Source organism: Delphinapterus leucas, chromosome 11 (genome assembly GCF_059928025.1).
Source record: "Delphinapterus leucas isolate spDelLeu-1000000601 "Yukka" chromosome 11, BTC_Dleu_Yukka2, whole genome shotgun sequence".
NCBI classification, from domain to species: domain Eukaryota; kingdom Metazoa; phylum Chordata; class Mammalia; order Artiodactyla; family Monodontidae; genus Delphinapterus; species Delphinapterus leucas.
In genome coordinates this window covers 87,213,913-87,236,104 of record NC_143139.1, presented here as the reverse complement: position 1 = coordinate 87,236,104, position 22,192 = coordinate 87,213,913, and the positions used below count along the sequence as shown (strand labels likewise).

The 22,192-nt window shown below is 37.5% G+C and overlaps 2 protein-coding genes across 2 annotated transcripts in view; one reads left to right on the top strand and one right to left on the bottom strand.

Moving 5' to 3' along the window:
* The window catches only part of MTERF2 (mitochondrial transcription termination factor 2), a 14,228-nt gene extending 6,416 nt beyond the window's left edge, over nucleotides 1-7,812 (top strand). Inside the window, exon 2 of the mRNA XM_022599974.3 lies at nucleotides 718-7,812. Within this exon, the coding sequence (XP_022455682.1) occupies nucleotides 746-1,933 (1,188 nt within the window). The 5' untranslated portion in view covers nucleotides 718-745 and the 3' untranslated portion in view covers nucleotides 1,934-7,812. The remainder of the gene's footprint in view (nucleotides 1-717) is intronic.
* TMEM263 (transmembrane protein 263) lies at nucleotides 6,059-22,192 on the bottom strand. The gene is made up of 3 exons (XM_022599940.2): nucleotides 21,985-22,192; nucleotides 12,479-12,548; nucleotides 6,059-9,383 (listed from the first exon to the last, which is right to left on the bottom strand). Exons 2-3 carry the CDS (start codon nucleotides 12,540-12,542, stop codon nucleotides 9,097-9,099), a joined length of 351 nt encoding a protein of 116 aa, XP_022455648.1. The 5' UTR covers nucleotides 12,543-12,548; nucleotides 21,985-22,192; the 3' UTR covers nucleotides 6,059-9,096.

The window sequence follows — 22,192 nt, the reverse complement described above, 5'->3', positions numbered from 1 at the left end:
ACATTATGCTAAGTGAAATAAGCCATGGTCACCATTCCACAGCTAACCTGATTTTCTATGGCTTCACTAGGGCAGTCACATGGCATTCCTCATTTTACCTGGCTGAGACGTATTTTAATTCTAGATTTATAAAAAAGTTTTTCACATAATTCTCATAAAAAAGCATATATTTATTCACTCATTTTAGAGGAAACAAATTCACTGACTTATTTTGATAATAGTTATTTAGCAAAAGAATATTTACTCTAAAATATAAAATTAGAGTTGACACCCCTCCTTAAAAAGTATTTGCTTCAGCTAAACATCAGCTTGAAAATGTAAAATGTTAAAACAAAAAAAAGTGGGTGTGTGTAAATAGCGTATGTGTCCTAAACCTGAACGTATCAGAGTTGAAAGGGAATGTGTGTCAAAATAACATTTGAGGTTTGTGAATCTTTGAACTCCTTGTGGTTTTGCTACTGGTCTGTAAAATGGAACTAACTACTGCACGAGGTTGTTGCAAAACTCAGACAATGTATTTATAAAGTTTAAGGTGTGAAGCAGTGTATTACAGTTACCTCATCAATTATTTAAGAGACTCTATTTAATATACTCCACAAGAGTTGTCTAATTTAAGTCCGTTTTATTTCCATGCTTACTACTTACAGCTCAAATTTGTGTTTGTATTCTGAAAGTCAACACCCTTTATGTTAAAAACCTGTATTTTCTTTGATATAGGTATGATGAGTACCTTCTGAGTCTCAGGATGGTGGGAATTAGCCAGTGGATTGCAGGCATGTTGTGGAAGTTGCTGATGAGATCCCAGCCCTGCAGGCCCTGTTCTTTCAGAAAGATGCTATCAGCTCCAAAATACACACCTTTTCTAGCATCCTTCACCTATACAACTGATAATCAGTCAAATAGAGAAAATAAAAAGACAGTAGAAAAGCTCTATAAATTGTCAGTTGACATCAGGAAAATTCGAAGATTAAAAGGATGGGTACTTCTGGAGGATGAAACGTATGTTGAAGAAATTGCAAATATTTTACAACAGCTAGGTGCCAATGAGACTGCTGTAGCCAGTATCTTGGAACACTGCCCAGAAGCAATTATCTGCAGTCCACCTGCTGTTAACACCCAGAGAGAACTCTGGCAGTCAGTTTGCAAGAACGAGAAAGAGTTAGTTAAGTTAATAGAACAGTTTCCAGAATCTTTCTTTACTGTTCAAGACCAAGAAAACCGGAAGCTGAATGTTCAATTCTTTCAAGAGTTGGGATTCAAAAATGTGGTCATTAGTAGGTTTTTGACAACTGCACCTAATATTTTTCACACTCCTATTGAGAAGAATAAGCAAATGATAAATGTTCTTCAAGAGAGTTATCTAAATTTAGGTGGCTCTGAGGTCAACATGAAAGTTTGGCTACTAAAATTATTAAGCCAAAACCCATTTATTTTGTTAAATTCTTCTGCATCTATAAAGGAAACACTAGAATTTCTCCAGGAGCAGGGTTTTACAAACTTTGAAATTCTCCAACTTCTCTCCAAACTCAAAGGATTTCTGTTTCAACTTTGCCCAAGAAGTATACAGAACAGTATGTCCTTCTCTAAAAATGCTTTTAAATGTACTGATCATGACCTGAAGCAATTAGTTTTGAAATGTCCTGCCCTTTTATATTATTCCGTTCCAGTTTTGGAAGAGAGAATTCAGGGATTATTGAAAGAAGGAATTTCCATAGCTCAGATAAGAGAGACGCCAAAGGTTCTTGAACTAACGCCACAAATAGTACAGTACAGGGTAAGGAAACTGAATTCCTTAGGCTATAGAATAAAGGATGGATATCTAGCATATCTAAATGGAACAAAAAAAGAGTTTGAGGCTAACTTTGGTAAGATTCAGGCCAAAAAAGGAAGGCCATTATTTAATCCTGTGGCACCATTAAATATTGAAGAGTAACTTGCTGACTGATGCTTCTTTCTATCAGTGCTGAGTAAAACCGAGTAGCAAAAACTTAAGTGATTCAGGCATATTGTGGGCACCAGTAATTTTAAGAACCTACTTAGCTTCTGAGTTGTGTTTAAATGACCTCTAAGTAGAAAATCTCTCACTCAATTGCTGTACTTAAAAATATAAATTGCATTTATTTTAAATAAAGTTTGTAATTTTGACCTTGAGCTATTTTAAAAAATTATTAAATGGTCTATCAGTGTGATATTTTATAAGTGAGTAATTTCTAAGAAACTGACAAGTGCACTCCATTCAAAGTATGGATACATTTTTACTCATATAGCACATTTCACCTGGGATGCAGACCCAGCCTTCTTTCTCACCACCAGCTCTGAAACATCACTCTACTATGGTGTGAATTCTGTAGCTTAGTGTTTAGTGAAACATTAGCAAACTTCTAATACATTTTTGTGGAGAAAGTTGATTTCATCTCCAGGTTGGAATAAGGGAATATCTTTGAGAACCAAGTATTGCCCATCAAAAGGAATAATTAGAGCTTATTTGTGTGGTTTAAAATTGACTATTTTATCTCATGAAACACTTTTATGTGCATTTATTACTTTCCCCTTTTTATAGATGAGGAAACAAGCTTAGAGAGCCATCCAGCTGCCACATGCCAGAGCCCAGATTTACTAAGATCTCTCTTCTGTTCAAACCTTGTGAACAGAAAAAGGATTGCTTATGAGTTGGCATAAGAAAAGTCACTCCTACCTGACGTGCTAAAAGAGTACCAACTACAAATTTAGGGATTTTTATGAAAACATCTCTGTAAAATTCCTTAAATTTGAAATGATCTAATTTGTATAAACTTTCTGAAAATCCAGGTCTGACTGTAAAATATGAAAGGTAAAGTGTGTGATGGTTGGTACTGATTTTAGTTAGGTTTCAAGTTTCTATTTCTAAACTTTGTTCCAAGATAAATATTATGCAAATAAAGACTGGCTCACTTTCAGCTGAGGAGTTTGAACTCTAACAAATACACAAACAATTGACTCTTGACACTCAAACATCTGCGCTATGTGTGCGTGGCCTTAAGTGATGAAAAAATTATGAAAAACGCAGGCCACATCTTCACTCTATTCCTTCATTCAGCAAATGCAGGTAACTCTCACTCTCCCAATCTGTTAAGTTCCTTAGTTAGGAAAGCGAAAGGTATCTCTGTGCAGCACCTACTAAGTGCTGGGCACATTGTGCTTTACAACTCTAAGAGCTGAGTACCACTGTTTATTGTTCTAACAGATGAGGACATTCAGGCACAGAGAAGGTAAGTCACTTACTCAAAGTCACACAGAAATGTCTGTTAAAGAGAAAGCATGGCAGCCAGTATAGTCGGGGCAGAGTTAAGTGATGGGAAGAGTGACACAAGATGAGCATCACAGGTCCATCTAAGGAACAGGATCTCATTCTAAATGTGATGGGAAACCCTTTGGCAGATTTTAGTTTATGCTGACGAAATTATCAGCAGTGTTTTCACCCTCAAAAGTATCTCAGTTTGGAATACATTACACATTATATGGTCACCTTGGTAGTTCTATGTTAGATGTCAATTTTGAGATGCCTACAAGAATCTGAGCAGAGATTTCAAATAGAAAAATGGTGAAGTCTGAAGTAGTGAGAAATCAGGACTGGAGATACAGATAATCAGGGATCATCTGCATATCTATGGTATTTAAAGCTATAGCTCTGGGTGAGACTGCCAGAAAGAAGATAGATTTGGAGTAGTGGCTGACCAAGCCTAGAAAGGATTGACCAGAGTAAGTCTGCCAAGAAAAGAGGGCATTTTCAATAATATTGAATACCATGGGGAGGTCAACTAAGATAAGGAGAAGTGACTAGTGGATCTGGCTAAAGGGAAATCATTGGTTGGCCCTATCAAGAGTGATTCTGGGGGATTCCCTGGTGGTGCACTGGTTAAGAATCTGCCTGCCAATGCAGGGGACACAGGTTTGAGCCCTGGTCCAGGAAGATCCCACATGCTGCGGAGCAACTAAGCCCGTGCGCCACAACTACTGAGCCTGCCACGAGCTCATGAGCCACAACTACTGGAGCCCACGTGCCTAGAGCCCATGCTCTGCAACAAAAGCCACCGCAATGAGAAGCCCACATACTGCAACAAAAGAGTAGCCCCCACTCACCGCAACTAGAGAAAGCCCACGCACAGCAACGAAGAGCCAATTCAGCCAAAAATAAATAAATTAAAAAAAAAAAAGTAATTCTGGTGGAATGAGAAAGGTAAGAAGGCAGCTAGAGTGGGTTGAAAGAATAGGAGATGAGGGCTTCCCTGGTGGTGCAGTGGCTAAGAATCCGCCTGCCAATGCAGGAGACATGGGTCAGAGCCCTGGTCCAGAAAGATCCCACATGCTGCGGAGCAACTAAGCCCATGCGCCACAACTACTGAGCCTGCGCTCTAGAGCCTACAAGCCACAACTACTGAGCCGATATGTCACAACTACTGAAGCCTGCGTGCCTAGAGCCCATGCTCTGCAACCAGAGAAGCCACTGCAATGAAACCTGCACACTGCAACGAAGAGTAGCTCCCGCTCGCCGCAACCAGAGGAAGACCGCACGTATCAACAAAAACCCAACGCAGCCTAAATAAATATATTTAAAAAAAAAAAAAAAGAATAGAGGAAGAGTCAGAGACTAGTTTTTCAAGAAGTTTTGCTGCAAAAGGAAGCAGAAAAATGGAGATTATGAGATTAATTTTTCTTTAAAGAAATAGTGGAAAATGTTTATATGCCGATGGATATGACCCAAGGAGAGAGAGATGGATGAGATGGAAAATCAATTAATTTTAAGGATTAATATCCTTGAGGAAGTGAAGGTGGACTGACTTCGGATAAGAGCAGAGCTACTAGTCCTGGTCCACAGAGCATGGGAACAGATGCAGGCAGGTTGATAGAGTGTGCATTGTGAGAGGCAGGAGTCTTGCTGTCTGGTTGCCTCTTTTTACAGAGAGATTTAGAATGGGAGGAGGGGAGTATAGCAGGAGAGATGGAAAGAGGAGGTATGAAATAGTCACTTTGAGGAGTAGGAAAGTAAACAAACACGAAGGTACATAAGAAAATTTAGCAGAGTTGAGTGGCCATGTGTGCTTTGTGGCCATTAAGAGCTTTGTCAGTATAGCAGCAAATGGGGCAGTTATGGTTACAGAAATGCATTTGTAGCTTACTCTAACTTGAAAAGTTTAAACTAAAATAAATCCACATTCATGGTCAAACATGCAGTATACTGACCTGTCCTTTAGACCAAATCCTAGTCCGTTATCTTTTAGCCCTTGTACCTCTGCCTTTTTCTATTCTTGCATTCTTACTCAGATCTTCCTACAAATAAAATTTTAGATTTTCAAAATCAACGTAACAGGGGGAGATATCCTTACATAAAACACTAGAGTCAAATTTCATTTCCTCTGTGAAAAAAAGGCTATAACAAAATACATGATTTCCTTTAAACAGTTTATGTATAAATTCATATCTGTGGCAAAATGTAATTAGCTGCCAAAGTAAATATGATCACCCAGAAGACTTCCAGTGAGCTCAAATCAGACAGCCTGGTAAATCAAGCATACAGGCAGCACTAATGCCAGCAGCGGAATGAAGGACTAGCTACTGAGTTGTCCCCTTTGTTTCTGGACATAAGACGGAGAGGTTCTGACTTACACAAATTCAAAAGTGTTACGGGAAATTCAACTAACACTGGAACTGTGCTTGCTCCATATTTGTAAAAAGGGAATAAAGATACTTTTCCTCATAAGGTCCTCATACTGATTAAATCAGAGAATTTATGGACAGTACCTGGTAGGTAAGTAGATGCCCAGTAAATATCAATTTTCTTCCTTCCTCCAACTGGTTCCCATCCCTTGGAGTCACTTCTGGCCAGTAAGAGGTCTAAGTTGGTTCCACAGCTGCTTAGGACAGAGGGAAGTGTGCTCCCTACTTTATAATTCCTCCATCAGTTCCCAAATTTTAGACTGCAAAAGAATCACCTGCAGAGGTTGTTAAACTGCAGTCTTGGATCCCACCCTGCAGAGATTCAGCAAATTGCAGTCAAACCCAGAAATCTGCATTTTTAATCTTTGAGTTGTTTAAAATATATTTATTTCATTGTTGTGTTGGCATCAAAATTCATATTTGGAGATGTTCTGTCATGTTTGTGCATTAGTATCAAAAAATTTAAAAACTGGCTACAGTACTTTCTGAATTTCTGTATAACTAAAATTTTAAGACTACCCTGTTTAAAAATTTCCTTTATTTCCTTAGATCTTTATGAAACAGTTCATCTTTTGCAGATCATAGTGCTTTATTAAAGATTCATGTCTTCTTTTCCCATTCCTTTAATACAAAAAAATTTATTCAATCATCAGTTATTTTCATCTGACATTTCACTAAGTACAGGATTCATAACGTCAACATTATTAGATCAGTCATTCAGGTGGGTCACACAAGTTTATCCTCATTGTGCTGAATACCCACTCAAAAGATAAGCTGAATAACAGATGCCTCCAGGTGTATACAACAACAACCTTATTAGCTTCTTGAAGTGAACTAGTACTGTTTAACAGGTCAGATTGCTAGTCTACGAAATAAACAGAAAAAGACTCAAGTGTACAGCTTTACGTATCATCAAATGTCAAGTTCATTTCAACAAGAACGTCTACAACTAACTTCATTTGTACAAGTTCTCTGCTATCATTGCAAAGCCTCTCCTGAACAAAGTTATAATTTAAAATTTAAAACAAACTTGATGAGATAAAATGTACCAGGTGGCTTTTCTGTAGCAGAAATTAATTACAACCATTTTTCCTCAAGCAATTTTAAAGACAAGCAAAGTTGAAAATAAATATTCAAGCATACAGTAAACTGAAGTCTATATTTAGAAATTCAGGTACAAAGCACAGCAGAGCCGATGAAGATAAGAAGATAATTTAGAAATATAAGCTAGCAATGAAGCAATAATTTCTTTCAAATAGCAGGAAACAAATTCTCCAATACCATTACTTAGATCATTATTTAGCGTTCATCCATTAATTTTGTTTTTTTTTTTTAAATCCCCTTGCTAATTATGACATTTGACCAGATATACCAACAAATATACCTTTAATCATACTGGATGAAATAAACAACAATTTAATTTTTGATTAACTCCCTAATGACTTTCCAGTGTTGTATATGGTAGAAAGGTTCAAGAACCTTTGTGGATTTACTTCAATCTCTGCTGGTATTTATGAAAGCTTTTAAAAGCTAAGTTTTGTTCTTACCCATTTGTTGATCCACATTATTAATGTAAAACTCTTAGTGGGTTGCAAACAAACCCTTAAGCTTTGGGTGTTGGAGTGATCTAAGTTCTCAGGAATGCTGTTTTGACTTACTCCAGAGCATCACCTCCTTTCTTCCCCTTGCTTGTTAAAAAAAAAAAAAAAAAAGTCTGCAGAATGGTGGCAGATTTCCAAACTTAAGTGAAGGAAAATTAAGATTTTTCAGGCTGGGATTAAACCCTTGGTTAAGAGAAATGCCACTTTTAAAATTTTTATGAAACTGAACATGAAACAAAAAAAGGATGAATTCGGGCTTCCCTGGTGGTGCAGTGGTTGGGAGTCCGCCTGCCGATGCAGGGGACACGGGTTCGTGCCCTGGTCCGAGAAGATCCCACATGCCGCGGAGCGGCTTGGCTCGTGAGCCATGGCCGCTGAGCCTGCGCGTCCCGAGCCTGCGCGTCCGGAGCCTGTGCTCTGCAACAGGAGAGGCCGCGGCAGTGAGAGGCCCGCGTACCGCAAAAAAAAAAAAAAAAAAAAGATGAATTCCAGCTAAGTCATATTCTTTTAGAATGAATGAGACATGATGAGACGTTCATGAGACACAACACACTTATCATCCGTAACCAAAAAATTCAATTTCCTGCCTGAAGTTGACTTGGAAAGTGGTACAAAGTTTACAGCTGCTTTAAAGGAGTGTAAGATGACATTTTAAAAGCCTGTCAAACAGAAAGCAGTTACATGTATTTTACATTCAAAACTAATCTATGGAGCCCATTCCGTTCAATTTAAGAGTCAGCCCCCACACATCTGTGGCTGCTTTCACTGTGTTTTTTGAAAGGGGTACTGCTAGTAATTTAAGCCATCCTGGAGACAAAATAGGTGTGAAGAATTTTTTATATCTTGGATGCTTTAGGTAATTCTTAAGAACTTAAAATGATTTATGTTTTCCTCCTTAATATGAAACTCTTTTATTAACACAGCTTCTGACCAGCAAAGAAATGTTCCTTAGGCACTGTGAGGTTTATTAATGATGGAGCATGAACCCAGGTTGAAGTGTACAATTGGGTTATAACTACTGACAGTTATCAAACACTATCCTAATCTGCTGAGAGCAAGAAATGCCTTTATGTCACTAATCCTGAGACTCTTGAGGGAAAACTAATTTCACAAACAACTTTTGAAAGAATCCATATATAATAATAATCCTAAGAACTGCACATATTCAGGGTATTAGAAAAGATGTTTTCTTTTGTAAGGCATCAATGATTAAATTAATATAATGCCTATCTAACAAAAGATGGTTAATACTCATAAAACCATGAATCTTTTCTTTTAAACTTCTCTAGTTTCTGCTACTTTTACCATCTTAAATAAGAAAAGAATGCCTCTTCGTCTAATCAACTATGGTTATTAAAAAAGCTAAGACATCTGAAACTATTAGGCACATCAAAGGTACGTTTATGTAGGTCAAGGTTCCCTTCTTAAGGGGCAGATGAGTTACCTGGCACATTATACATATGGAACTGTAAAGATCATCCACTAAATTCAACTTTCACATTTTTAGTTAAACTGAAAGACTTATGTAGTAAATATTCAAATATACCTTATCTTTAGTTACAACTGAATAAGTGTAACATTTTACCAGATAAAAAGCTGGAATTTAAGTATGAGAAACCTTCATACACTGTGCTAGTATTGGTCTCTTCCTTTTAGACAAAAGCCAGTCAGTCATCAATACTTTCAACACAGCAGTTAGAAGATAAACGTCCAAAACAGGTGACTTGGTTGTAGTCTGTAATTTAGCAATTCAATGCCACTGGCATCATAATGCTGTGGAGAGCAAGTGTATCTCCATATTTTAGTCAGATTTGTCTTTCTTCTTTCCTGTTAAGGGCACTTTGTTTACAACAGCAGAGCCAACAGCTGTAACACCTCCAGCCACAGCAGACATGCCCCCTTTCACCAGCCCTATTCCCATGGAAGGCACAGTTGTAACAGCTGTTTTGGTCACCTCCAGACTCTTTCCACCAATCCAAGCCACACCACCAATGGTGGCACCAACGGCTCCCTTTGTAACACTGAAGATACCCCCAGTCACACGGGACAGCATGCCTGGTTGCTGCTGTGGGTGATCTTTCATTGAACCTAGTAAGAGAAAATATCATAAGACAGTCAAATGTAAGTCTTTATAAGAACAGTACAAATCACTGAGTAACCTTCCTAACAACCAGCAGATTGTACTGAAAAGGTCAACCACATAAATACATATCTGATCAAGACATCAAGAGCTCTTCCCTCAAGGGTATAGTTGTACATGTTTTTAAAACATCTTGGTCCAATGCTAAGTCTTAGTATCTATGAGAAGAAATCCTTTAGAGACTAGACAACTTTAATAAAATGGAAGACTATTTTAAATGTCTCCTTGATTTATAGTTTTACTTTTAATAAAAACATCTTTATTTTATATCCTAAAAGGAGCATGAAAAAATAAAAAGATATATATATTTAGCCCTTATTTCCTTGATAGAATTCAATCAGTCATTACTGAAACAACCTTCTTCATTTAAAGCACTGGTTCTCAGGTACGGTCTGGAACCCTTGAGTATCCCGAGTATCCCCAGGACCATTTCGGGGTAAAAACTGCTTTCATAATAATATTAACATGTCATTTGTCTTTCACTTTCATTCTGTCACCAGTCTAAAACAGAATTTTCCAGAAGCTAAATGATGGGCAGTAACACAACAGACTAAACACAGAAGACTAAACTGTGAGAATATAGCTCTCTTCTATTAATCCAAATATTAAAGAGATTTGCAAAAATTTTAAAACCATGTCAGAAATTCTCTGGTGGTCCAGTGGTTAGGACTCTGCACTTTCACTGCCAAGGGCCTGGATTTGATCCCTGATCGGGAAACTAAGATCCCACAAGCCACACGGTATGGCCACAAACAAACAAATCACCCTGCTCACAATTTTTTTTTTGTATTGGAAAATAGTTTCATATTTTTCAAAAAATATGTTAATTATGTTAATATGTAATGGGCCTACTGAGTTCTTTTCATAATAAAATATTTAATTTCTGTTTTTATTGTTAATATGGCAAATATCAACAAAGACATAAGCTCTTTGGAATCCTCAATTTTTTTTAAAGTAGAAAGCATCCTGAGACAAAATAATTTGAGAACCACTAACTTAAATATATTTGGGTTTCTATTCTATGTGCTCCTTAATAATGTATTTAAAGAGCTAATATTATATGTAAAAATAGGAAAATTATTCATCACTTAAAATCCTGTTACCTACATATAATCTTTTTTGTAACATGGAGAAACCAGAGCTATGGTTAATACTTCCACTGCCTCAGTAATTTTTATAAAAGAGAGTATGTGATTTAAGTATCTAGTTTGTAAAAACTCTTCATATACTCCCAGAAAAGGTAACATCAGTATGAGATATTCAGATTTATTGTCATGAGTCTTTTCTCTTTGGTTTCTTTGTTTGTTTAATAGAGGCACTCAAACTGGCATGTAACCCCAAACTCCAAAATAAAATGACTAGCAGGAAGATTTCATAAAAATTTGCTTCTGCCAGCCTCAAACACACACAGACCTTTTCTCCTTCATAATCTAATGACTCAGGCGGCAACAACACATAAGCAATAGTGTTATTTTTTTAAACTTCATGAAAAAATACTTGGTAACTATATAGTTCAGGCTATAACCACTAAAAAGGTATAATCTCACACAAGAAAGGTAAATTCTTGGGTACGTAATTTCAACTAAGACACCCAAAGCTACTATAACCTAGCAGAATGTGGTTATCAGAGAAGGTAACATTGGAAAACCAACAATATTTGAAAGAGAAAAAAAATCTGAAAATTGAGTTTCTTTAAAAACACAGACACAAATTTACCTTGAGTAAGATTTTCTTTTCACTGTTTGGAGATTTTACATCCTTTCACAGGAAGAAAGTCTCATTGATTAGTCAAAATAGCTCACTGATGAAGATATAGCAATGGCTAAATTTATAAAACCAACTGTTTAATTGAAACTGAGTAATAAACATAGTTAATATAAAAATTTTTAAATAGCTGAAATAAAAGGCTTAAGACATAGATAAGCATTTGAATATATTATAAAATTATGATGGAAAGGATTACATAAGTGGTCATTCTTTTGTAATCAAGGTTAGTAACACTAGGAAAAGGGGAAAATCTTGATTTGAGGATAAAGCAGATAACTACCTCATGCTGAGTATTATCCTGCTATGCCAAATTTGGTGTACATGCATTTAATGAAGGCAATTTTTCTTAGTGAAATCAGATACATACTAATGCTGTTGATCTCTTAATTACAGTGTACTCTTTTTTAAAAATTACAGTGTACTCTTAATTACCACCATATAAATTATCCACTTTGCAGACTACTTTTAACAGGTTGCCAATATAAAGACATCCCTGAGGCTGTTCTCTTAACAATCATGCTCCTGGACAGCCTTTATCTCTTTCCTGACTTCTTTCTCATAAGTCCTTCCTAACTTTCTCACTGAGCCCTAACTTTTCTTTTCAAAACTCTAGACTACTAGTCCTTAAAAATAAAGGGAGAAAATAAAGAAAACAGCTACTCTGTTTCTGTACATAGTGAGGACATGCATGTGTGCATTTAGTGTTTCCAAAGATTTTTGAAGGTAAGAATAAAATGATTCCTGATGTCACAATTTTCACACCAAAAAATAAATTAAGCAGACACTAAAACCATGTATTAAAAAAGGAAGAGTTACCCATTATAGTGTAATGAATAGCAGGAGTTTAACAACAAATCTCAAGTGCCTCTTGAAGTGAGTTTTCGTATGCATGACATAACCTAGTCCATCCTTCCTCTGCACCTCACCCAACTCTTTACAAGTGAAAGGATACTCGTGAAATGGTCTTAAAAGAGTAGCAGAAAAATATTGATAGACCTTATATAAAAGTTACATTATGTCCCCATTTACCAATATCTATGCTTTCTTATTAAAAGCTAAAAATGTTTAAGTATTTTTGGAACACATTTACTGACAAGGAAAACAGGTTATGTTACTTTAAAGTTAATGAAAACAATCAGAAGTTTAATTCACTAGGATTTTTTTCATTCTTACTGACAAGGAAAACAGGTTATGTTACTTTAAAGTTAATGAAAACAATCAGAAGTTTAATTCACTAGGATTTTTTTCATTCTTAGTATCACAGATGCATACTTACCTTCTGGTGGTTCATCACTAAGGTATGATGGGATTTCTTGTTGATTTTTATCTGTCTGATTCATGATCTCCTAAAAAACACACACATTTCATTTTAATTTCAACATCTGAGACTACCTCTTTTTATATGCTTGATCAAAACTTAATCAACTTTATTCAGATAAACAACATTTTACTTATTTTTTTTTATTTTGGCTGAGCCGCACAACCGGGGATTGAACCCCGGGCCACAGCAGTGAAAGTGCAGGATCCTAATTACTAGACCACCAGCAAACCCCTGATAAACAACATTTTTAAAACAACCATAACAAGACTACTTCACCTTGTCTGTCTTCTACCTTGTGGTGTTTGAGAAATACTTTCAATTATACTAGTGCACAACATAAATCTTATCTCAAATCAAGCAAAGATTGGCAGGCATGGTACAAGCTTTCCTATGTTGTTACTGCTGCTTCAACTGAAACTGAAAATTACCAACTGAAAGAAAGTTGGAAGGTGGGGATTAGCAGACAAAAATTTTAAGTGCCTCCTCCTACGGAATTTATTTCACAACAGACTCAAAGAAAAACCTATACTATGAACTAAAAAACATGTTCTATCTGAAAATTTCCTCAAAAACATGACATTCTTCTCCTATAAAGATGACAGCACCAATATGAATCACTAAGAGAAGGATTTTGATTACTTTTTTTTTTCCCCCCCGGTACGCAGGCCTCTCACTGTTGTGGCCTCTCCCGTTGCGGAGCAACAGGCTCCAGACGCGCAGGCTCAGCGGCCATGGCTCACAGGCGCAGCCACTCCACGGCATGTGGGATCTTCCCAGACCGGGGCACGAACCCGTGTCCCCTGCATTGGCAGGCGGACTCTCAACCACTGCGCCACCAGGGAAGCCCATGATTACTTTTTAATTGTTACTTTTAGAACTCGTATGAACAGAAATAGCAAAAGAATTCAAAATCCACTATAAAATATATATATATATATATATACTATAGACTACGTCTAAGTACAAGTAATAATGGAAACTGAGAAATAAAATAAGCTATGTTGGGATGAAGAACACATAAACTTTCTTTTCCCAATCTCCTTACTTTCTTAAAACATTTGATTTTATATTCCATTGACTTAAGTAAAGACTAAAACAAGTCAAGATTGGTCTAAAAGCTTTCTTGCTTGGCCAGAAAACTAGGGTTGTGATCCCAGTAGTCAACTAAGTATTTCTTAGTCATAAAACCATGAAGCCTAAATTATTGTATCTGTACATATAAAATACAACAGATTTTAAAGGATATTGTAAAATCCTGCCATCTGCAAAACAACATGGATGAACCTTGAGGACATTATGCTAAGTGAAATAAGTCAGACACAGAAAGACAAATACTATATTATGTCACTTATATATATGGAATCTAAAAAGGCCAAGCTCATAGAAAGGTGGTTACACGGGGTGGGGGGTGTGGGGTAGGGGAAATAAGACGTTGGTCAAAGGGTACAAGCTTCCTGTTACAAGAGGAATAAGTTCTGAGGACCTAATGCACAGCATGATGACTGTAGTTAAAACTACTGTATTGTATACTTGAAAGTTGCTACAAGTAGATCTTAAAATGTTCTCACCATAACAACAAAAGTAATTATATGAGTTGAAGGATGTGTTAACTAACCTTAATCTGGTAAACATTCTGCAATATATATGTGTATCAAACCATTACATTATACACCTTAAACTTACACAATGCTGTATGTCAATTATATCTCAATAAAGCTGGGGGAAAAAAGAATATTGTGAAAACTACCAATGTACTTTAATACGCTGATTAAAAATTTATTGAGTACATACTAAGGGTCATGTTTTAGGTGCATAGGATATAGCTGTGATCAATACAGACCAAAAAAATCTCTGCCATCATGAACATTCCATATTGGCTAGTGGGGAAGACAATAAATACATATTCAAAGAATATACTGTTTATCAGATGGTGTTAAATGCTATGGAGAAAAAGGCATGAAGGGGAAGAGGATGTGATATTTTAAATGGGAGAGTCTGTGAAGGCCTCATTGTGGTGACATCCCAAAGGAGGTTAAGGATATAAGATATCCTTTCTGCCTTGAGGGCTCTTGGGTCAAGAGCCCTCAAGACAGAAAAAACAGTAAATGCAAAGGTCCTGAGGTAGAAGCTTACTACAGACAAGAAGGAATAGCCAGAAAAATGTGGCAGGGGCTGCAGCAAAAGGCAGTAGAAGAAGAGGTCAAGGAGTGAGGTCTGGATGACATAGGCCCATACAGGCCATCGTGGCAATTAGCTTTTTAACTCTGAGATGGGGAGCCAGTGAAAGGCACTGACCAGAGGGGTAATGTGTTCTGATTTACACTTTTTAAAGATCATTCTGGCTGTGTGGGGAGAACAAGCAATCAGAAAGCAAGAACAGAGACAGAAGGACCAATTGGGAGACTTAATGTTTTCAAGGCTCACACGTATTGCAACGTTTATCAGAACTAAATTTAAGTGGTCAAAGAAGGGTCAGGGAAGTTCCCCTTTCCTTTATGACTCCTACTGCTTTCAGCACCAGATGATCAGATAAAAAGTCATGCATATTTCCTTCTATATTTCAATAATTCAGGCAAAAAACACTGGTGGCAAATGAGGGTGGCAGAGGTAGCAGTGTGAGAAGTGGGATTTTTCAAAGGTAATTTAACTTCATGTAATTCAACTTGAAACATCTTTAAAACCTAAACCCTGTGTAACATGGGACCTCACTGCACCCCACAGCATCCAGCAGCATACGTCCTGTGCTTAAATAAATATCTTTTAGTTGCTCTAGTGAAAACCCTGACTCAGACCACTGATCAAGAGCACCTAATCTTATGCTGGTCTGGTTTGTCAATTTAGCATTATCATCCCATATACAGTTAAGATTTTAAAAGTAACAGTAAAGATATGTAATCTCTGACAAAAAAAACCCCAAAACCTGAGAGTATCAGCTGATGCATTACTGGGAGAAAGAGTTCCTGATTGATTTGCCTTAATTTTAAAACTCCCTTAAGCCAGAAATTAAATTAATTAAATTTATTTCCATTCATATTTATATTTCTTTAATTTATCATCATGGTAAGATCATGAGAAATTATACAGCGTAGTGTTTAAAGTTCTGGAATCAGAGAGCCTGCAGCTGAATCCCAACTTGACTATAAACTATATGGCTGAGGACAAATAACTTCATCAGATCCTTGCTGTTCAAGAAATAGAAATTAAAGATATTCTAGCCCTAACTCTAAGATGAGAATACTATTTAACAATTCAAAACAAAACATGCAGAAGCTCCTGGCAGAATGGCCAGAAGTGTGTGTGTCCCTTCCTGAAGAATAACTATTTTGGAGTCACTTTCTTCCCCAATGGACTGTTAATTCCAAAAGGAGAGACACTTTGTCTACCTTACTCAGCACTGTGATCCCAGTATCTGTATACCAAGAGATCATCTGGCTGATCAACTAATCAATAGATATCACAGTATTCTGTACAGAAATATAGGGATACTATATACACACATACATCTTACATATTTTAGCTGGAGTTTTAAAACAGGTGTGCTAGTAACTGCATACATTTTAAAACTGCTTTTCTGTATATATCCCACAAATCTCTACCAAAAGTCTTAACCTTTTCCTAATACAGAATCCCTTTTTTTAAAAAAATAATTTTTCCACATATATCTATCTTGTAATTTAAAAAAGAAAAAGACCATCATTTTAAAAGAGTAGAGCTGCGGACAACTACAAAATCTTTTAACTGGCCTCCAAGCTTCCGCCTGTGCTCTTCCTTCAGTCTAGCCATATCATACTCTGCTTAAAACCCTCCAACTGCTTCCTATTTTGCCCAGAATAAAATCCAGAGTCCTTCCCTTTGCCTTTGAGGGCCCAACATCTAATACCCCGATAGCATCTCCTACCACTCTGCCTCTTGCTCAATCCAGCTTGACAACATAGGCTTCCTTGCTCATCTTTTCCTGAAAGGCTCTTCCCCAGTATATGTACCTGACTTGATTCCTTACTTCCTTCAGGTCTTTGTGCAAATGTCCCCTTCTCAGAGGTCTTCCCTGACCACCTTATAATAGATTAGCACCCTCCTTTCCCTATCATTTTCACCTAACACACTGCTCTATTTTCTTCATTGCTTTTATTGTCACTTGATATATATGTTTACTTTGTGTCACTCACAATTAGAATGTAAGCTCTATTGGAACAAAGCTTGGTTTTGTCACTGCTCCATTCCCAGAGCCTTAATTAATGTCTGATGTGTGAGGATACTCAAATACTTGACTTTTTTGTATGAAGTAGAACATAACTTGGGTATTAATGTGCGATAAAAGGAGAATATAGGGTGTAAAATTTCTAGCATGAGAAACTAAATAGAAATGATGATGAAGACAGGACTGGAGAGGAGAAGATGGACATTTTTTTAAATGTTTATTGCGCCAAGAACACTTAACAAATAAGTGTACACAGTATTGGTGACTATCGTTCAGTGAAAGGACTTGTTCTTGAACAGCTCTTTGAGATGCCTTCAGGCCATCTACAGGAGACTTTTAGCAGGCAATTGTATTTAAAAGGGCCTGAAAGTCAGCATGAAGTCAGAGTAAGAGTTGAGGTCCTGAGAATGGTCTGAAGTGATACCTGAAGCTGCAGGGGGTGAGTGATATGATCAAGGAAAAGAGCAGTAAGAGAGCAGACCGATAAGCTTATATGGACTGTTCATGTTTAAGAGGTGAGCAAAAGAGAAGCCAGCAAAAACAAACATAATACACCTGAAGATAAATAGTCAAATGAGACAGCCTCATGGAAGGCAAGAGATGAATTTATAAGCTTCCTAAAGATACATACAATGCAAACATTAAAATAATTTATGAAGATCAAATACTATGGATAAATGTTAATGTTGTATTTAGAGGATATAAAAGGCATATATCATGAGATACTATTTTTTTTTAAGTGCGCATAAAAAGACTGAAAGTAAATATACCGAAGTGTTAACAAAGATTGCCACTGGGGGTAGAAATTATACATATGGGGGGAATAGATATATAGTATTTCTACATAGAGAGAAATATATATACTTAACATCTACATTTTAATATTCTACCATAAACATGTATTGATCTTGTAATTAAAGAACAATACATATTTTTAAGTCTTAGAAATCAGTGATACTCATAAAGGATATTTTTAAAGATGATACAGTTCATCTACCTAGTTACTGTAGGTATTGTTATCCTCAAATCAAGTTGATCACCTAAAAAACAATGTTCCTGAATCACAAAATGTTGACTTGAAGAAAAGATCACCCAGTTTTATTCACGGTTATGTTCCCCCACCCTCCCCCAGCCAGCTCCTGACAGCACACAAAGACCTCCACTCTTACAGCTCTTTTCCCTGATTTACAGTTTGAAAATCTTATTTATACTCTTACCATTTTTTTCTTAAGTACATGTTTTGGTTGTAAGCTGACACATAGTATTTGTGTAATAAATGGGATAAAAATATCATCTGTATCCACATTAACTTGAAGCATCATAAGATGCATACCAATAGATGGTCCAAATTTTTGGCTTAAAAAAAAAAAGATAACTTCAAGCTAGATTCATGCTCTTCAAATGTACTTCTTTAAGAATAGGCAGTGCTATTCCTGGGGCTTCAAGAACCACAAGAGAGACACGAATTTTACTACACAGTAATTTAAAATAGTTTTGCTTTTAAATACACACTAATTAAAAAGTTAAATGAAAAGTGCTTGGGAATTTTTTAAGACAACTAGACTTTCAAGAAATTTCGTTCTTGCCTGGAGCCTCTTTAGGGTATACTCTCAGATTCACCAGCTCTCTCTTCCCTGCCCAACCACGCTCCCACCTCCCCTGAGTTTATGCCGCTCTTAAATTACATTCACAGTTACGTTTACTAGTGTTACCAAGAGTTGCAAACGGGATTATCAATAAAGTAGAAAATCTGGAGTTGTGTAGGCCAGAAGCCTGGCTACCTAGACCAGGAGAAATTGGCTTTGAAAGCCCTAAGAGGCCACAGAGATTGATTTTTGTTTTGTATACATATATTTTAATGTTTAAGTTTCTTGTATATCACTCGTATTAACAGCAAGTATGTAGTATTCAAATTCCTACAGAACTCTTAGGGTAATAAGAATTATGCAAAAGCTCTAAGTATATGGAATATATTTTTCTGAATCCCTAATTTGATCATAAGACACCAAGTTACCTTATAAAGGTATTTTTGCTAAAATCCTTAACTATCTGTAATGCCATCTATGCTTTTTACTCACACAAACCTTTCCCAACCTCTACATACATATATGTGCCAAATTTTTAGTGATATTACCTCTTTAGGATATTATCACTTTATCACTAGGAGAAATGCTTTTTATATTACCACGCTGTTCATTATCATCATTACATTTTTTTTCTCTTAAATTAGGAATTGTGAAGACAAATATGGCCCTAATCTAAAACTGGAAGAGGTAAATAATCTGCTTAGTAAAATTTTAAAGCACACACGTAAATACAAATAACAACTGACAGTAAAAGTATCAAAAAGACCATTTAAAAATGTTACCCTTAAACAACATTATTAAATTCTATGCAAACCATCTGCCCTAAACTCAACATATACTTGGGTCCCTGCTATGTGCCAGGCACCCTGATGGGCACTAAAGGTTTCAGTGTGATTAAACACACAGAGGACTACACTAAGCCAGAGTTTACAATCCAGTGGTTATATACTTTACCAGCGTTTATCAATTTAGTTGCATTCAAAAACAAAAAAAAGTCTGCTCTATAGGAGGAACTCATAATGCACAGAAATTTCTATTAAAAAACATAGTTTCTTAAGGAAGGCAATAAAAACAGAAAACAGCCTTGAGATCAGGACAAATAATTTAACTTACTCTATGGACATAAATCAGTTTTACCATTTGGTCCTGACATGTGAACAAGCCATTACAGTACCAACAAAAACTGGTCATGTTTTTTTGTAAAGAAATTATGAAATGTGAAAGAGTTCTTTGCTATAGACTGCAATTCATCAGCAGTTCCTTTAAGCATTTTAGGCCAGGGAGAAATAATTCTTGTCCAGCTGGTAAATATATTGAGCAAGGATTTATAACAACACTATTCCCTAGAGGGTAATTTCTTCTAATAATAGAAATAAGTAAACAATGGACCCACCCTTTTTTTAAAGGAAAACAGGTGAATCAATGTTGTTTGTGGATATCTGTAACATTTTATATATAAAGTTTTCATTAATAATAAAAAGAAAATCTGAAAACAGTACTCAAGTGTGCCTATGGCAACACCCCTCTGTGTACCAAGGGAAGTTAAGAAGCACTAATACATTGTATATGAAGCCTAACTACAAAATACAATGCACAACAGTTTACCTTCAAAGCCACTTCAAAAATTTCTTATTAAACAGTAACTGCCAATTTCCCTATAAGAAAAAGACTATAAATGAATTAGCTAAAATTTTCTACATATTTTATATATAGGAACTTCGCCACATCCTCACTCCTATGCTTTAGCTTCTTTGCCAAATAACTATAAGGAGCTTCAAAAAATACATTTATACAGAGCTTTAACTCACATACACCAACAAACTGCGCATATTAAAACACCAGCTTACTGTTTTTAGGCTTCTCTAGTTAACCAACTATCCTGAACAGGCTGCTTTTAAAAATGGCCCCTGCCCATTAAATCAACAGCAAGTGAACTACAAGAAATGCACTGAATGTGGCAGGAAAGAAAAAGTAATCTGTCAGTAAAACTTACACCTAGTGACAAGTAACAACTGACAGTATCAAAATGGCAATTTTTAAGTGTTGCCATTAAATGAAACATTAAGGAGAATTACAATAACCTATCAAACCAAATAACCAGTACACCAGTCATTTTCACTACATTATACCTCATTAGTTCAACAGATATTTGTGTCCCTACTATGTGTCAGACACTGTGTTAGACAGTCTGAGGGTGTTTATATATAAACCAGTAAGATACCTTCAGGAAGTAGCAAAACAACAACTACTCAATGACTAAAACAAAGAAAGGTAAAGATTTTCCTGGAGTTTAAAAGAAAAAAAAAAGCGAACCACACACAAGAACTACTTATACTTTTCTAACGATGTTCCTCTAAGTAAGGGCATATTTTTACTGAGCTTGCTTTCTAGTACATATGTTATAACAAAGACTAAAGAAATGAAAGTGAAAAAAATCAAAATAGGATGCATGAGTTTATTAAAAGTTACTTCTTTCTTTAAAAAAACAGACATGGACACATAACACGCAGACATATACCTGTTGATGTGATATCAATATTCCTGGGGAGCCCTTTAGAGCACCCAAACCAGTGGAAGTTTTAAAGGTTAAACAACAGTATAGAACAAATAATCACAGATAGTAAATAAAGTGTTTCCATTTGGAATTAGTTCACAAGGGCAGAATAAATCAAATAAACTCTCCTCCTTCTCTAGGTGTTTCTAAACCTTTGCCGGTGGCCCCTTCCGGAGCCCCCCTGCCCCCCACTGATCCCTTTGGGCACTAGCAAGTTTTCTTTTTTTTTTTTTAAGCAGAGGGAGTGACGTGGCAGGAGAGGCAGAAAATGACCCTGTAGGAGCCCTGGCTAGGACTGAGCTCAGCACCTCCTCCCTCCGCTCCACGCTGTACACCCAGCAAACCCCACTCCCACAGGGTTCCAGAATTCCTATGTCTTCTAACGTACAAGAGGCGATCTGTTTAGGAGAGGGGACCTAATCCTAAGTGGGAGCCTGGGGACCAGTCTTGAGGCTGCGTGTGCATAGCAGGCACGGTTTTTATTTAGACTCGGGAGGCAGTGATGGCACTGGTGGGTGCTCCAGCAGTCCCCCAGTCACCCCCTGGCGCAGTAAGCGCCTCTCTCCACTGCTACACTTCCAAGTTCAGGTTAGGTGTGGGGGTAGGGCTACCTGGGAAGAACACTGAGACGGTCCACTGTTGAAGGATCGTGTACTTGAACCCAAGAGAGTGGTTTATCAACAAGTTAGGAGTTAATGGGGCGGGGAAGCCCAGCACGCAGCCCCTCTGCCGCATCCCTCTCCTCTCGCAGGCTGCTGGCGCCCTCCCACCTCCATTTCCCCGCTCTGATACCCCAGGAGCTAAGAAGTCAGGCGGAAGCGTCCAAGGAGGGTCCCCAATCTCAAACCACGGCGGGTGAGTCAGAGACACGTAAAAGGGGGTAACCCGGCCAGCGAACCTCCACCCGCCCCCAACATCGTCCAGCCCCTCCCCCTTCCCCGCTAAGCAGCAGCCCCCCCCCCCCCGCCAAAAAAAAAAAAGGCCCCGCTCCGGGCACCCAGGCCAGGGCAGGGAGACGGTAAGGTGCAGAAGAGCTAACAGAGCTAACGGAAAAAGGCAACAGAGAGGAGGGCAGGAAGAAGCCGGGACGGCGCCCCCTACCCTCCCGGCCCGACTTACTCACCGCCGGGTCGGGGGCCGGCGCCGGGGCCGGGCGGAGGAGCGGGCAGCACCTAGGAGGGCTGAGGCGGCCTGAGCGGCGGGCACAGCCTGGGGTAACTGCGGGCTCCGTAGACGCCTCCTCTGGCAGTGGAGCCAGAAGACAAGGTTGGCGACGGTGCCTCCTGGCTGCGTACGTGGCGCCGGACGCGACCCACCCCCCTCCACCGCCT